Raw genomic sequence first — 17,935 nt, 5'->3', positions numbered from 1 at the left:
AATTTGAAAGCCTTAAATCAACATTATTTCTTTTAAAAGCCTGTGGACACACAATAGTACTAAGTTAAATTACCTCCTATTTTAATTCATTTTATAAGTCCTTCAGAATTTTTAATTAAGTAATTAAGATACAAAACAATAAATGGTATTTTCATATGAAGAGTGAACTTTGTTCTGTAATCTAAACTAGCAAGGATATGAAAATACATAAGACAGAAAGTTGCTTACCATTAAAATTAAGGGAACTTTTAATTATGTGCTATTTTTTGAAATCTAAAGTACACATCTTGTGCAATTACCATTAACCGATCTACTTTCTGAGGTTATGCTTTTCTGAAGAAATCGTATTAATGAACCTGAGTACATAGGCAAATTTCAAGGGTTGCAAGTTCTACAGAATTTTCTATGTACTCAGAAAAATAAACGAACAGGCGTGCCATCTGTAATCATGTTTTATTGCACTGAAATTTCATTGCATTACTCATTTACTGTTCAGAAATACATAGTCCCTGTGAAGAATTGGAAGATAATGAAGAATCGTGAAACTAAATTCCAATAATCAACAAAACAAACTTATTTTTCATATTTTAATGATACAATATGAAAGACAACTGACATTTTTAAAAATCTAGTTGGAATATTGGGTACATTTTCTCTTAAGAGTTTTTTGTTTGTTCAACATTGGGAATTGCTTTATTTACATCCAATCTTTCTTCTCTGATGAAATTCAATTTTCCACAAGATTCCCAAGTAGTTTCCAATGCAGGCACTTATCAGGACAATGTTCTGCCTGTATTAGAAGTATTGGACATATTGCCTTCCACTATCCAGTACAAAAAAACCCTTATTTTCTAACCACCATTCCAATTCTAAAAGCTTTCCATTAGCAAAAGCTCCCTTCCTAAATACCAATGTATGATGTATGACTGTTTTCAGAAATAGGAAATTGAAAACTTATTTATAAAATGTACTTTATTTACATTTTTTTAATCAAAAAGGAAAAACAGATAAACTGTTTTATGAGAGCTGTCATAGTGTATTAATTATGGTTCGGTTCCGAAGTTGTTCAATGTACTCCTTAGCTTGATCAAATCCAGTCTTTGCAGGTGCTGAAGGTGGAGGTGGTCCTTCAACTAATCTCACAAAGTAATGACATTTGACTTTGTCCATAATCCCAAAACAGCCTTTGCCATGGTAGCGGATTCTTTTTACATAGTGCCCTTTTCCAGAAAATGATTGAGCTAGAAAATATCAAAGGAAAAACCTGGTTACAACAGAGGTCCAAAGAAGCACTTAGTGGAACAGTCAGTTCAACAGTTCATTATGTTTAATGCATCTCAAAGAAAACAAAAAATGGTTCAGACTTCTAGGAGGATAATCAAGCCAACTGAATAAGAAGAATGGATGAATACTGGTGGTCCTCGACTTACAACCACAATTGAGCCCAAAATTTATGTTGTTAAATGAGATATTTGTTAAGTGAATTTTGCCCCATTTTACGACCCTTCTTGCCACAGTTGTTAAGTAAATCACTGCAACAGTTAAGTTAGTAACACGGTTGTTAAGTGAAACTGGCTTCCCCATTGACCTTGCTTGTCAGAAGCTTGCAAAATGTGATCACGATCCAGGGACACTGCAACCGTCATAAATATGAATCAGTTGCCAAGTGTCTGAATTTTGATCATATGGCCATGGGGATGCCGCAATGGCTGTGTGAAAAACGGTCGTAAGTCACTTTTTTCAATGCCGTTGTAACTTCGAACAGTCACTAAATGAACTGTTGTAAATCAAGGATTACATATTCACGTGACAGCTGCTAGCCTTCATTCTGAACTAGCAGGGCTTTTTAAGATTCTTCTCTTTTTTCTATATTTTTTGTTTTATTCAGAACAAAGTTAAAATACAAAATATTAAAAGTAAATAAAAATCCAAGAACACATAAAAGAAAAAAAAAACACAACACAAAATGATAGGAACATTAAAAAAAAGGTGCATCAAAAAATTCTTCTCTTTTGTCTCCATCTACTGCTGTTGTGCCAAGAGTGTTGCTACTTCTGGAAATTGAGGAAACTTGTCTTACATCAGTGACATCAGTGACTTGTTTTGTTTGTCACCATTCAAAATTCTACATAAAGCATTAAACAAGGAAACACAATAAAACTATAAAATAAAAATATTAAAGGTAATATGTGTAGCTAAGCACCTTCTAATGTGATAAACAATCTGTCAGCTCTTATACTATATATCAGTAAACCTTTTCTTCTTAAATCTTTTTCTCTGTTCTTGTTGGTCTGTTTGCTTAACAACCATGGGAAAAAAAGGTTGTAAAATTGATCACGATTCACTTAACCATCTTGGAAATTCTGATCCCAACTGTGATTTTAAGTTGTGGACTATCCATACATTATAAATTACATTGCATTTTGCTTTTTTTGAGAAAGTTTCATACAATTATAAAGTATTTACCAATATATAAATTGGATTTAAATTCTACATTATATTTTGTCACTGCCAGTTCCTGGGCTTCCAGAAGAACCTATTATGAAAAAGGAAAAAAATAATAAAGTCACAGAAGTCGTGAACATTTTTAATTTAAGAGCTTTAAAGCTATACAAAGAGAAACAAAGGAATATTTGAGTCTTAGCAAAATGGCCTGCATACTGGTAATTGAAAATCCTATACTCTTCACAGCAGAAGCTTCTGTAATGGGATTTTTATTCCGTGAGCCTTACTGCCAGATCACTGACCAGAGCATTGCCTTAGTTCACTTTTAGAAGTTCAAACAAGTCCATGTCCTAGAGAAGCAGAAACTGGTGGCATTCTCCAACTTGAAGATATGTAGGTATGTATGTTCAGCTAGGTTGGCAGGAGCTGGGGTGAGTAACAAGAGCTCACCCCGTTGCATGGCACTCTGGTCTTGAACCCAGGCTGTGGGCTTTCCAGCTGACAAGTTCAGCATTTTAAGCACTGAGCCTGCCAACCTAGCAATTCAAAAGCATGCAAATGCAAGTAGATAAATAGATATCACTTCAGTGGAAAGATTACTGCATTCTAGTGGTGGGTTGGTACCGATTTGCCCCAGATCGGGCGAACTGGTAGCGGTGGCAGCAGGAGGCTCCGCCCACCGGCCCAGATGCTTCTGTGCATGTGCAGAAGCATCACGCGCATGCCCACGAGCAAACGGATAGCAACGGGTTTTGAAAACTGCTCCTGCTGCATTCCATATTTTCTTGCTGGCCACATGATGACAGAAGCATCTTTCCGACAATGCAGGCTTCTTTGGCTGAGAATCAGAAATAAGCACCATCCCCTTGAGTTGGTCATGACTGGACAGGGGAAACCTTTAAAACCTTTTTTCGATGTTCAGCTACAACTTACATCATCCAGCCCCAACATCCTTAAGTAGGTGGGTGCTTTAATTAGATTCCATCCCCCAACAATATTGAGCAGGCCTTCCTGAATGCCTAATATTTCAGGATTATTCTATTCATTCTACTGGCTTGTTGACATACTTTGAATTCTTAAAAAGAAAAAATTAAATAATTTTCGAAGAGCCTACAACCAATAATTTCTATTTTAAATTTCACACTCTCTTATAGGCACATTTGCCACACAATTCATGCAGAACTGCATGGCTATCCCAATTCCCTCATACCTAGAGCTTCACTATATAGCACAATCATATTTTTCCCTCTTTAATTCCATGTCTTCATGAAACACTTTTGTGTGCATATAACTGTGGCTATCCAGAGTCTTTGTTTACTCAGAGCACTAACCATGTTTATGCACTGTGCAAATTGAACAAATTGTGATGTATTCAGTAGCCATAGCTAAGAAAACTAAGTTAATGAATGTGCTATAATAGTTCCATTTGTTAGTGTGCTGCATTAACACACTTAGCTATAGTGGCTAGATTCACAGAATACTCTATGCCAGAAATAAGCAAAACGCATTTTAGCTCAACATGTTTCATGAATCCAGCCTACAGTTGTATTCACTTTTCCTTTCTCCAAATAGTCCATTCCACCTTTATGTTAAGCATCACAACTTTTTTCCCAATATTCATTTCTATTTTATCCATTTCCCTTTTCTGTCAAAACATATCAGCCATACTTTTTTTTCTAATCCATTACTCTTTAGCAAACTTTCTTTAACTTTCTCGTATTAGCATTTTTGATTCTTCTACTTTCTAATGCTTGGGATCCCTTCCCTGCTTTCACCTACCCAAATGTCAAGTTTAACCACAGGCAAATGGTCACATTTTCCAAAATACCAAGTTTTTAGAAATTAAAGATCCACATAATATACACATAAAATCTCTGCATATATTGAATAATACATTTCAGACAATCTCTCAAATAAATGGCTTTAACCAAAATCGGAAAGAAACACATTTTGAAGAAAAATGTAACATACCTCTTTGATTATTTTTGCGCCCTTTTTATCATTGAATTCCAACTGAGCCAGTGCTTCATCAATGGTCATTCCCCGTATCTGAAATGGAAGGAAATATTTTGTACAAAAAAAAGTCTCAAATGATTTCAATGGCAAACATATTTTGGCATAAAAGGGCAATACAAGTAGTCCTCACTTACCTACAGCAAGTGAGACTGGCAATTGTCGCTAAGCAACACAGTCATAAAGTGAAACATCACATGACCATGTCCAACTCATGACATCCATTCTAACTGGTTGTTAAGCGAATCACTGCAGTTGTTAAGCGTGATGCCACCATGAAGCCTGCTGTGAAAGTCACAAATGACAGTCACATGATTGCAGGACATTGTGATCAAAATAAAATGTGCACAAATTGCCAAGCACCCGAATTATGTTGTGGTGACCATGGGGACACTGTGATCAGTGCAAGTACAAGAATCAGTCATAGGTCTCCTTTTTCAGTGGCTGTAACTTCAAATAGTCACTGAATGAGCAATCAATCAGCAAGGATTACTTGTATCACATTGGTTTTTATTTACTGCTTTGAGGTCTGACTAAAACACTGAAATAGCCTAACTATAAACTAACTATAAACTATAAACTGATGAACTAGGAAAAATCAGGATCATATAAACATCTAAGAAAGCTACCAAAAACACCTTAAGAAATCTACAAATAAAAGCTCTTACCAATTTGGCCAGGTACCACATCTTTTCCTTGTCGTATTTGACATCTCTTCGACAGTGGTATACTTCCTTTAAAAAATAAGTTTTTATTACGCAAATGTAGCTGATGTAAAATGATTGTAGCAATTTATCCCTAAATGAATGTGTCCATATTTGAGCACAGAAGGCACAGAGCCAAGATCCTTCAAGACTCAAATCCCAAATGTATCTTTTTGAGTCAGACAGTCTTAAATAGTACATATCAATAACAAACCACAGCCCTAGAGCATCTTGTAACATCTCAGACACTACACATGGCTGCTTTTGATTACAGTTTAAAAAAAATAAAAGCCAACTGAATCTCATGAGATTTCTAAGCAAGACTGTTGAAATCTAATGAGAAGTGATTAGGCAATCATCTGAGGTCACAGGCCGATCAGTTTTATACATTGGTTCACCTAACTGAATACTAGATAGTTAGAAAAAGTTGTCAGGTATCTTAAGAAAATCCTGACGTTATGGCTGATATTGTTTTATATAAACTATTAGCATGGTATACTGAAGCAGTTAAATTTTAACACCGTTTTATAGGAGATATGGGAATTAACTGCCCATGACCAGAGTCCACTCAACTATGCTATTGACATTCTTCTCTATTACCATTATGTCTTCCATCTGACCTTACTTTCCCTTCCAGGTATTTTCAGTTGATTGCTGGAAGAAAAAGGCCCAGTTGCTAATGAAATAAAATGCATTATCTTAAAGTGTGGACCTTCCAAAAAATGAGGGCCATTAACCTGCTGCAATGATGAGTATTAGAATTGTTCTGAAAGAAGACATGGCAGTCTTCTATGTTTTTTCACATCCTATCTCACCCCAAAGATGCCAAAGAGCTAAAAGGAGTGAATATATTTTAGGCCCATGGATTTAATTCAAATGAGATGCTATAAAATGCTCAACATTTATTTCATTACATTCAGTGGTGGGTTGCCCCTGGTTCGTACAAGTTCGCAAGAACTGGTAGCAAAACCGGCGGGAGGCACCGCCCACTGACCTGGACGTCATCATAGGTGATCTGCGCATGTGCAGAAGCGAGTGCAATGCAAACCGGTAGTAAAGGTAAGTAGAACCCACCCGATTACATTTATTATAACTGCTGTCTTCCAACAAATGTGCTCACTATGGACCACATCCACCATAAATACAGCACCAAGATCAGATTATTTAATGCCGTTGTCATACCGACTGCCATCTATGCCAGTGAGACCTGGAAATCTACAAGAAGAATTATTGATAAGATCAGTATCTTCCAATGCTGCCCCAGAAGGTTCTTTGTATCCCATATAGGGACCATGTCACAAATGAGAAATTTTTATAAAGAAGTAATTCCTGAAGACTCTGAGATGGTGACAGAATGAAGAATAGGCTTTGAAGGATGCGGAGATTGTAGCTACAGACTAAGAACTGTGAGGTATACCTGTAGCCCAATGTTTAGCACAGGATGTGATGATGATTATAACTGCCAACTCCAACACAGATCTCAAAACCTACGCCTCATAAAATTAGGACTTACTGCTGGTCTTCGAGGCTCATCTGGCCCTTGTGGAGGATAGGTGATGTTGTTCTTTTTTTCCCACTTTGTACTGTACCCGAAAGATCTGCACATATTTGATAGAAGAGGAATACTGGAAGATCCCAGGACCCTACAAATCAAGTTTTTTGTCATTTTACAAAAGCTAAATCCTATTACAATATTTGTAGCTCAGGGTTGAAATGAAGGATCGTTGGGTGCTCTCTGAGCTTGGTTGTTTCCTTGCAGGCATTTCATTAGCCACTAATGATGTTATCTACTTTGGGTAATAAAACATCTGCAAGAAAACAACCAAGCTCAGAGAGCACCAAGGACCCCTCACTGATTGCAATAATTATTATGATACTGAATGCTAAATTCATCCCAAATAAACTATATTTATTCTAATTCTATAACCTAGTACCCAATAGAATACTTATTTTAGGCCAACATCTTCAACTGCACTGCAAGATAATATATCCACAAATATAGCTATTTATTAATATCTTGCATTTATGTATAATGTAAAGATATGGAAACAACAAACATAATTCTTTGGGGCAAAGTGAAATAGATATAGCCTAAACTCAACTACTGTTAAAATACAGGGTTTTCGGTGACAGCTGCCACTTACACCTTTAAAAAGTAGCTTACTGTAGATCAGAAAGGGATCCATAGCAACCAATGTGGCTTTGAATATGGTACTAAGCAACCTTTTAACTGTTTTTTTTTCAATGAACCAATAACCACTTGACTCATATTTACGTTATGTCATAAAACATGGTTTAAAATTGCACTGGCTGAATTGATATATAATGGTAAGCAAAAATCAAAACATTTGACTTAGTACAATGACTGAATCTAGCCAATGAGATAGAAAGTATTGCTATTACTTTTATCAGTCATTCTTGGATTCTCTCCTCAATTTATACTTACTATATTCCATTATTTCTTCCATACAGTTTTCAGTTTCTTCTTTTTAACTGTATAGTCTGGGGCTGGCCACCCAGTTTTTAATCCTTATATTCACTCATTCATTTATATCACATACGGACCTTAGGAATATTTCATCATACATAAACCTTCTTTAGTGTAGATAGTGCACATTTGATAATATTTATGTGACAAAAATAGACAAAAATTTAAATAAAAAAACTCACCCCTACAATTACTTAATAATTTGAGTGTGAAATTACATTAGGCACATACAGTATCTAGTGCCTTTGAAATCTCTTTTTGAACTATTATATGGTAGTACTTGATTCTAATTATTTGAAAAGTATAAGAGTATCACAGAGCTATAGAATTTTTTTTCACACTCATAAGAAGCGTCAGCTGGCTACTGTCTAAGAAATGTAAATCCTAAGCCTCTTAAGTTCTAGAATTTTTGTATGTATCTTTAGATCTTCTCTACTGGCTCTATACCAACTCTTAAATTTTATGGAAAGAAAGTTTTCCTTCAGTAAAGCAAACATCTTATGCTTTACAGGGTGTTCCAGTGCCATCTAGTGATCATAAATATATAATGCTTTCATACTATCAGAGAATGTGAGATCACTCGAAAGCTAATCAATTTGAATTAACGTCTATTCATTCAGCTACTCTTCAAAGTTACAAAAGCAATGAAAAAATGAGCTTGTGACCAGTTCTTGTACAACTGCTATGGCACCCATCCCCCACCCCCCAGTCACCTAAAAATTTGGGCCAGCCTGCATTTACAACTGCTCCCTGCAGCCATGCTCCTAGCTGACCAATGTTGTGCCTTCACCTGCCTTCTCTCTCCAGGTTACCATCCTGGCCACAAACAGGAGAGCAGCTGCTAGTGACTGACAAAATCAACTGAATTTGGAAGATACATTTGTTGCCTTAGTTAAAACTAATGAGCTGTCTGGCTTCATAAATATTGTTGCCTGTTGCTCCCTTTCTAAAGATTTGGGATTCATGCTTTGGAATAAAAAAAATTGAAAATGGTTTTAATATTGAAATTTGAAGGGGTTTTTTTAGGGATGGCACACAAAAAGGTAGAAAAAATATGGGACTTTGTTTTTACATGTGACTATGGCAGTGATAGTGTTACAGGCCCAAAGACAGAAAGAAGAATATACATATACCTATAATGGAAGAATGGACTTTGAAATTAATGACAAATCAATGAAATGGCAAAATTGACTGCTTTGCTTACAGACAATAATTTGATTAAATTTCATGTGACCTGGAGGCCACAGATAAATTTCTTACAGGATAAAGAGAAGAATCATATTTGATTTTAGAATCTGAAGGTTAGATTGGATTTGACTAGAGAAATACTCTAGTTTTTTTTAAATATAAGCCTATTTGCATTTGGTAACTTATTATCTTTTTTAGATGAAATTAAGAGAACATTTTAGGAATGCTGGTTTTTAGTAAATTAATTATTAGTATTTTAAAATATTTTATAGATAGATGTTATTTCTTTGAACCTAAAGGGAGGTGATTATATCTCTGTACTAAAAGAAAGTCAGAGGTCACCTTGCTATATTTTTTAGATGTATTTTTTGGCACGTCTAATATGTTTTGCCATTTTCTGTTGTATTAGCTTATATTTTAATGTATGAAGTTGAAACTTAATAAAGATATTATAAAAAAAGAGAAACGTATTATTGTATATTATTGACACGGAGTTCCAAACAGGGATTTTTATTGGAAGTGAAGTGGATGATGGGAGCAAAGAATCATGGTTTTTCCACTACCATTTTATAAATTGGGTGTTTTAATCTGTGTTTCGGCCAAAATATTTAATAATTTTAAGGGATTTTTAATATTTGTATTATCTGTATTTTATCTTGGCTGTTCACCGCCCTGAGTCCTTCGGGAGTAGGGCGGTATAGAAATTTGATTAAATAAATAAATAAATAAAATAAATGTTTACAAAATACTATTCATGAAATTTTTAAAAATGTACTGTAGTTTTTATTAAATTTAACCCATGCTAATTTGATAGCAAGGACAAACAAGAGATTGAACATAACATTTGTTCTTATGGTTTCAATCCGTGATTTGAAAATGCACAGAGTTGTGAATCACTCATCATTCTCGGTTACAAGGAGTTTTGCAGCATCTTAAAGGATATCAAGTGTATTATAATAGCCATTGGAAATACTGGTTCAATATGCTGGACTATAATGTCCAACATAGTTTGAGGGCATGATGTGGGGGCCATTTGTATTATGCACTTGTATTTCATTTGCAATTTGTAATCCATTTTGAAAACTTCAGTTGAGACAGATATATAAAGATAAAGCAAACGCTTGGAAGAAATCACGAAAATACAAGCAATATCAAATGGGTTAATTTCATTAAAATTCAAATAAATGATAATTATGTAATTATCTGTACAGCTGTACAGCTACTTTTCCCAAAATGGCATTATTGGGAAAAACACTGAAAAATACTAGGGCAGAGGGAGAAACAAATAAGGGGGAAAGGCAAGAATAGATCCCCCAAGCAATATCTTATTCCCAACAGATTCATCAGCTTGGAATGAATCGGGGAGGGGGGGGGCGGTCTATGGTCAATAACAGATTAATCTCGAAATTAATACAGCACTGCTAAAGATACCAAAAGAGAACAATCTGTATCCTAAATAACTGTTTTCACATATTCTCATTTTGATGTACCCTTGATGTATCCTTACGATTTATATTGATATTGTTTCCTGATTCTTATTTGTACCCTATAACTATCATTAAGTGTTGTACCTTATGATTCTTGACGGTGTATCTTGTCCTTTTTATGTACACTGAGAGCATATGCACCAAAGACAAATTCCTTGTGTGTCCAATCACACTTGGCCAATAAAGAATTCTATTCTATTCTATTCTATTCTTAACTTCGGCGAACTTCAGGTAGCAAAGCTCACCTGCCGGCCCGAGGGCAACCGCCAAGGCTCCACGCGCGGGCAATCCCTGCAAGAGAGAAAGAAGATGTGGGTCGTGGGATTCCCCCAGCAGCACCTCCCCTTCGTAAACCGCTCGCCCCGCAAGGCTCACCCCAGAGCATCCCCGGCAGCGCCATCTTCCCAGCCGTCAGTCAAGCACCGTCCGACCAACCGACTTTACGGCAGAAGCTGGAAGATTGACCTAAACGCGTCTGCCGTGCGGCGCTTCCCTTTTGCGACAGCACGTGAGGGAGGTTACAGAGCGGACTTTACGGCGGTGCGTGGTGACAGCTGCCGGGAGCCTCCTGGAAGCGCAACGTGACCGCGAGGCTTCCTCGGCACTCGAGCGATGGCAGCGGCGGGGTTGGGCGCTGGAGCCGCCGAGCGCGTGCTGCCGGCTTCCCCTAACTGGTACTGCAGCCGGTGCAGCGATGCTTCCCAGGACGGGCGTCTCTTCGGCTTCGCGGCTCGTCACAGCGTGTGTCTCCTGGAGGTCCGCGCTACCGCTCCCACCTTTTATGGTAGGCGGTCCCCGGGCTGGGAGTCAGCAATATAGATAGAGGTCCTCCTCCATCAGCCCCCCCCCCGGTGGTGCCTTAAGCCGCTTTGCGCCCTTTCTCTCGGGGCGGTCCTGGGAAAGAACAGCAAGTTCCCGCTTCCCGACTTAAAAGCCAGATATAAAATAGTCCTTCAGTGGATGGGGACCAAATAGGAAAGCTTACGGCAGACTTTATCAGCCCAGTGTCATCCCCAAACCCCCAAAAGTTTAACCTTAGACTGGCTACTGTTGACCTCACCCCATTCCTAAGAGGTCTGTAAGGGGCGTGCACAAACACACCAGCATGCCTACCATCCCTGTCCTAATGTTCCCTTTAATTGTATTCATTTTATGTATTCAATTCATGCTTATACTTATATATATTATCTAATATGTACTCAACAAAATAAAATAAATAAAAATAACATAAAGTTTTCCAATTATGAAGACCAGCCTTCTGGGAGTTATAGTTCCAGTGTACTGTATTAAGACTTGGCTCCACTGCTACTAAATTTAGCTATAGGAGTTACCGTTAGCTGTAAGATAGAGAAAATATGTAAATAGGTCCATTTTACAAACTGACTTGGTGTAATACCTGTTAATCTCACATGAAGTATGCTCTGTACGAAGGAGCAATGCATTACTTACCATATTTGGTGAAGGGACCGTATCTGTTTAAATTTAGGAAACACTAAGCGAACTCACCTGAAATCTCACTATGTAGGAGCAGTAGGCTTTGCTCTAACTTCTTGTCTATTTTGAATTGAATTCAGAGTTCTGGTAGAGATCCCTTAAAAACTTGAAGCCAAGGTAGCAAGAAAAATATAATATGCCACACATACCTGGTCAGAGTCTGTCTATGTTCAAAGATCCACTTCTTTTTTCCCCTACCAAATAGAATGGATGTAATAGAAAGGGTTTCATCATTTGTGCCTCTTCATTTGCAGAATGTCTTGCCCAAAAAGGCTGCCTCTTGTCAAATTAAGACAGTCTTCCTATCCCATCCATTGTGGACATTTTGCTGTTTACTTTTGTACCTTTAAATGTGCTTACTATATTATGTTGAGCTGATGTCTTAAAACCAAATCCTACGAAGATTGCAGCATTGTGAATGGGCTGTTCCTTTAGCTGGGAATTAGGGATGTTAATTGGGGTAAAATTGTTCAAAATAACAATTGATCTATTTTACAAGTCTAGTATATTTTTCACTGCAGGAGAATTAATAGGCCACACTGAAAGAGTTTCTGGCTTCACATTTTGCCCCTACCCTGGGCAAAACTACTATAGTGCCAGCAGCTCTGATGATGGAGCTGTGAAAATTTGGAATGTCCAAACATTGACTATCATGATGGAACATACACTACATCAGGTAAAATGCATGTGAAAATGGTAGTCCTTGATCACTAGTTGGATTGTGATACACATTTTACTATATTCTGGAGCAACTTTTCATAAACTAGGCTTGCGTTTGCCAAATATCACTGAAATCTTTGTTACGAGGAACATGGAATTAAATTTTTATCAAGATTTGTACTGTCTTTGGATGATAGAGTGTGAAGAAATATTGTCATGCAGTCTTTATTTAATCCTGCTACCTGTCTTTTTCTTCTTTCTAATTTTCATATCTCTTGGATGCGTAGATAATGAAGTTATATTTTCCAGATGAAAGCTTTTATTTGATATCAATAATGATAATTCTAATATCTTAAGAGTAAATAAAGGTCAGTATGATTACTGAAACCTTTATTGTCAAATGAATCAGTTTTCATCCTTATTGACATGTTGTGATTGGATAGGTCATAGACAGTTAGATTTCAGGTTTTTTAAATGTAATATGGTTATTATGAAATGTTTGGAAAATATTTTTCTTAATTACTTTTTATAAATTTCTATTGCACTCTAGTCAATAGCTAGTTATTACTTCAAGAAAGAAAGAGATAGAGATCATTGTCTCAGTTTCCACCTTGGAAGAGATATGAGGCAGATTAATCTCCATATGTTATTGGGCTTTGGTTGTTAACAAGTGCACCCATTGGACTCTGGAAGTAACAGAGAGAGAGTTGCAAATTCTGGCTTTTTATATTTGAATATTGTACAAAACCTCAAAAATATCAATATTTAATTTTCCTAACTGCTGCTTTTTTTCCTCTAGAATACGATTTCTGCATTGCACTGGTCACCCAGAGCAAAAGATCTAATTGTATCAGGTGATGAGAAGGGGATAGTGATTTGTTACTGGTATAATCGAAATGACAGTCAGCAATTTTTTCCAGAACCTAGAACTATATTCTGTCTCACTTGTTCTCCTCACCATGAAAATCTGATAGCTATTGGGTAAGGCCCAAATGTTTATTCATTTGACATATTTTATAATAATATATACTTACATGAGGAACGCGGTAGCTCAGTGGCTAAGATGAAAGGTCGGCAGTTCAGCAGTTCGAATCCCTAGCGCCACGTAACGGAGTGAGCTCCCGTTACTTGTCCCAGCTTCTGCCAACCTAGCAGTTCGAAAGCACATAGAAAAATAAGGACCCCCTTTGGTGGGAAGGTAACAGCATTCCGTGCGCCTTTGGCATTTAGTCATGCCGGCCACATGATCATGGAGACATCTTCAGACAGTGCTGGCTCTTTGGCTTTGAAACAGAGATGAGCACTGCCCCCTAGAGTCGGGAATGACTAGCACGTATGTGCAAGGGGAACCTTTACTTTATACTTACATGAAATAAGTGTCATTTTATCAATTGGTGTCCATTTCAGTGATGAATCAGATTCTCCCTCATTTTTTGCATGTGGCCTTCTGAATCTGCTTCAAACATTTGGACCTCAGATCAGCCGGTAGGCTGACACAAAAATCATGTAGAAGAGGCAGGGAAAGGAACAAAACATCCAGCATTGCCATTCTTGCCCTGTAAGACTCCATATTTTGCATAGATAAAAGTTGAAACAGCCAAATTGTTCCAGGTTTCAATTAATTGAACTGCAAGCTGCTTTGTTGGTTAAACTAATGAGTTCAAATGATTTGTTTAAGGTTTTGAAGCAAAATACAATTTCCATGTTGTGCTTGCCCTTTGTTAAGACTTTAAAAATGTGGAAAGCGAGGATGTTCAGGAAGAATGTTTTCATTAATAACAAGCTGGGAGAATGTTTTTATTAATAACAAACAAAAATATTCTGTTACTAAATTAGCTTAGAATCTAATTTTCCTTCATTTAGTCATTTTGGAAAATAGTAACTGGTTCAAGGTCATCCAGCTGGCTTTGTATCAAATGCAGATCTAGAATCCACAATCTTCCATTTATTAGCCTGGTGCTTTAGCCACTCATCAAACTGTTCTGTCACTGCCAAATACTAGGGGAAAATAAGGGAGGTTGTATTAGTTTCATAGTGTTTATACCAAGTGATGAATTAAGTTGTTGAATTCAAATTATTCTAGTTCCTTCTGTTTCAATCCTACTACTAATTTTATAGTGCTATCGGAGTTTATTACTCTATACATTGTAGGAGTTAAAAGTTCTTAATGCAAAAATGCAACCAGCACTCAGTTAGAGACAACTGAGACAAAAGGTTTGTTAAAGGAGGAAAAATAAATAAAATAATCACATAGCCATGAGTTTTAAAATAGATTGTATCCCCATATTACCAAAGGGCAATCAATTCCTTTAACTGGTTTCATTTTAATATACAGTAAAAAAAATTTATTCAGATACACCATTTCAATATATAGAAAGCTTCGTCTAAATACAGGTTGAAAAGACCTGAGTCATCCTAACATGTTTTAGTTAGGATTACATTGAAGAGATACATATTTATAAAACAAATATGTGATTATGGAGAAAAAGATTTCAGCCCTACTTTGACTCTCGAATGCTGATTAATTCCACTTTATTTTCTTTCAGTGTTGTATATTTCTAGAATAATAGGGAAAATAAACAAACTAACTTAAAGTATGCATTGTTCCATATCTGCATAAAATAATTTTACAAACAGATGTAATGCCAAGAAAGCATATGCTTTATGTTCAGAAGCATCTGTTTTTCCCCATAAACTATACTGTATATCTGCAGATATAGAACATAGAACGCTTTCTGTTGTATTCAGTATATAATTACTGGCAGGCTGAGAAATACTCCAACCAGCAAGCTTTGCTGTTCAGATTCATTAATTTCATGTAGAAACAATGAACTATTAACATTTTATGTTAGATTATGAAAAAAATGTTATCATTTGTTTATAATTCGTATGGGCTGAAACCTCACTGATTTATCCCACTTATTAGTCCATGTAAATACTTCCATCCTAAGGTTTATGTTTACCACTCTGCTCTTACAAACAACAAAGATTACAGTAAAACATGAATGGGCTGCTTCTACCCTGTTTCCCCTAAAATAAGACATCCCCTGATAATAAGCTCAATTGGGCTTTTGAGCACATGCACTAAAATAAACTCCCCCTGAAAATAAGCCCTCCCTGAAAATATTTAAATGCATGTGGAGTCGGTCTCTTGTTTTCCTCCATGTGCCCCAAAATAATAAGACCTCCCTGAAAATAAGGCCAAGCACTTATTTCGGGGTTCAAAAAAATATAAGACAGGGTCTTATTTTCGGGGAAACACAGTAGTATTGGGATTATTTATTGAACATGATTTATTAGCTAAGCGATTAAATACTTCTTGCTCAATATAAATCTTTTTATCTCAAGCTATAAGGATGGGATTGTGATTGTTATGGACATCAGCAAAAAGGGAGAGATTGTTCATCGCCTAAGAGGTCATGATGATGAAATACATTCTTTGGCATGGTGCCCTGTGCTTGGGGAAGATGCTCTGTTCAGTAAACAAGATTTCCAAGGTATATATACAAAGCACATGTATTGCAATATAAAAGCAGTGTGAATCTTGTAATAATATTAGCTTCTATAGTGGAATCCAAAAATATGATACTCCTTTTAATTGATTTCTGGATACTTTCAGAAGAAGATCCCATTACAGGAGCCATAACAGAAGAAGCAGGTGTAGAAAAAGGCTATTATTTGGCCTCAGGAAGCAAAGATCAGAGCATTCGTGTATGGAGCGGTAATACAAATAGAGGTAAGTCTGAAGAAATAATACATTGTTTTGACAATACAGTGTGGTATTTTTCCCCCTCTGTTTTCTCTTCACGATGTCAACTACAGATTTAAAAAAGGAATTCTAATAATAATTTGAAGAGGAGACCTGCCGCCTCAAATGTCATTTAACATAAAATCCAATTCTGAATTGTTGAAATGGCACATGGTATTTCTTTATAATGAAGCCAACAATGATAATTGCTAAAGCTGTTCAGATCCCTTTGGAGTTGGTACTCTGGCAAGTCTTCTTGAAATGCCTGAGGCTCAGGTTTAGCTGGGTTGAGTTTGAGCGTGTACTTCCTGAGAAATAAGAAAGGGTCCTTTAGACTATGACCTTGGCCATTGTGCTTGTAAATGGCCTCTGGCAGAGCCATGATGGGAATGTTGCAATTGTCCTGGTTCTTGATCTCTCAGTGATGCCATTGATCATGATTATGGATTGACTAGAGCAATTGGGAATAGGAGCATTGTGTTCTGATTTTCCTTTCTTTGTGTGTGATTCCAATCAGTATGACGAGGAAGAGCTTGAGCCCAAGGTCCCTTACCTGGCAGGTGCCTTAAAGCTTGATACTCCTGTTTAACATCTACATGAAACTGCCAAAATGAGTTCATTCATGGTCTAGTACTAACAGATAATCAGATTATACCAATTTTATTACAGCTGGCATTGGCTGCCAATTGGGTTTTTATGCATTTCAGGATGCCAATTATTAGCTATAAAGCTTTTCATGGCACATGGCCCAGTTATCTGATGAATTCCCTACCTCCTATTGTTTTTGCCCATTTTGTATGAGGAGGCTGAACAGGCATGCTCCAGGTCTCATCAGTTAAACAATGTAACCTTTGCAGGAAGTACACATTTTCTTTCTTTGCTCCCTCGAAGGCCAACACCCACCCCCCACCCTGTAACAAGATTTAACAATTCATTGAAAATTTGGCCTTCTGAACTTAGTAAATAACTAATTTTCATGTATTCAATCAGAAATAAGACATATTATGTTCAATAATATTTATGTCTGTATGTTACAGAACATGTGCAAAAGGGGTTTTTTTTAAATAAAATTAAATAGAACAATCCCATTTTCATTCTGGAATTTCTCCTTTATTTTGATATCAATGCAGGCTTGAAGTCTCTATTTTTTTTTCTTTTTGCTAGTGGTAATGAGCTTGAAATTGCCCTTTTTGAAAAGAAGAGGTGGAGGTGTTGAACCAATGGTCAAAGAGCGTATTTGGTTAACACTACACTGGCCCTCAAATCAGCCCACATGCATTCTCTCCAGTTGCTTTGGGTGAGTATTCTCTCGTATGGCTGAGTGAAAGGCAAAAGTATAAGAAAATAAGTTTGGGGAAGCTGTTGATTAATTCCTTAGCATTATATATTTTCTGTGTTTACTTGATAAACATCCAACCTTTCAAAGACAACCTTTCTTCTTTCTAAGCAATTTGCTTTGTATTTCCAAAAAGCACCCTCTAGATGTGTGAAGGTTACAACTCCTAGAATCCTGAGGCTTTGGACGGACAGACTCAAATTCTAAGAATTGCATCTTCAACATATCTGGAGAGCACTATTTTGGGGACATTTAGTATATGTCTCTATACTTGTATGTTGCATGTTTTCCAATTCTTTAAACAATCTAGAAAGATTTCCCTGTGAATTATAATGATCATTCTTTGTGTGTGAAATAAAGCTTTTTGAATTT

At 36.5% G+C, this 17,935-nt stretch overlaps 2 protein-coding genes across 5 annotated transcripts in view; one reads left to right on the top strand and one right to left on the bottom strand.

Annotated features, from left to right (window-relative positions):
- Positions 1 to 439: 439 nt before the first annotated feature.
- Positions 440 to 10,817, bottom strand: MRPL22 (mitochondrial ribosomal protein L22). The gene is made up of 7 exons (XM_034401757.3): positions 10,701 to 10,817; positions 10,571 to 10,616; positions 6,676 to 6,805; positions 5,127 to 5,192; positions 4,417 to 4,494; positions 2,467 to 2,536; positions 440 to 1,241 (listed from the first exon to the last, which is right to left on the bottom strand). The coding sequence occupies exons 1-7, from the start codon at positions 10,723 to 10,725 to the stop codon at positions 1,030 to 1,032; spliced, it is 627 nt and encodes a 208-aa protein (XP_034257648.1). The 5' UTR covers positions 10,726 to 10,817; the 3' UTR covers positions 440 to 1,029.
- An 11-nt stretch (positions 10,818 to 10,828) lies between these two features.
- Positions 10,829 to 17,935, top strand: part of GEMIN5 (gem nuclear organelle associated protein 5) — a 32,017-nt gene continuing 24,910 nt past the window's right edge. For 2 of the 4 annotated variants that reach the window (XM_087887529.1, XM_034401747.2), the window contains exons 1-6: positions 10,853 to 11,109; positions 12,341 to 12,495; positions 13,279 to 13,460; positions 15,828 to 15,976; positions 16,102 to 16,215; positions 17,392 to 17,524. In XM_087887529.1, the coding sequence (XP_087743655.1) occupies positions 10,938 to 11,109; positions 12,341 to 12,495; positions 13,279 to 13,460; positions 15,828 to 15,976; positions 16,102 to 16,215; positions 17,392 to 17,524 (905 nt within the window). In that variant the 5' untranslated portion in view covers positions 10,853 to 10,937. Of the gene's footprint in view, positions 11,110 to 12,340; positions 12,496 to 13,278; positions 13,461 to 15,827; positions 15,977 to 16,098; positions 16,216 to 17,391; positions 17,525 to 17,935 lie in introns of all 4 variants that reach the window. The other 2 variants (XM_034401739.2, XM_034401732.3) reach the window with 2 other exon arrangements.

The sequence above is a fragment of the Pantherophis guttatus genome, chromosome 2 (genome assembly GCF_059756535.1).
Source record: "Pantherophis guttatus breed Tessera chromosome 2, ASM5975653v1, whole genome shotgun sequence".
NCBI lineage: Eukaryota > Metazoa > Chordata > Lepidosauria > Squamata > Colubridae > Pantherophis > Pantherophis guttatus.
This window is presented reverse-complemented; position numbering and strand designations above follow the sequence as displayed.

Excerpts from the sequence above, each read along its gene's own strand:
- MRPL22 (XM_034401757.3), bottom strand. The coding sequence starts at position 10,725 with ATGGCGCTGCCGGGGATGCTCTGGG. Across the intron at positions 10,617-10,700 it reads GCTGCCGGGGATGCTCTGGG|GGATTGCCCGCGCGTGGAGC; the intron begins GTGAGCCTTGCG and ends TCTCTCTTGCAG. Across the intron at positions 1,242-2,466 it reads TAAATCCAATTTATATATTG|CTCAATCATTTTCTGGAAAA; the intron begins GTAAATACTTTA and ends GATATTTTCTAG.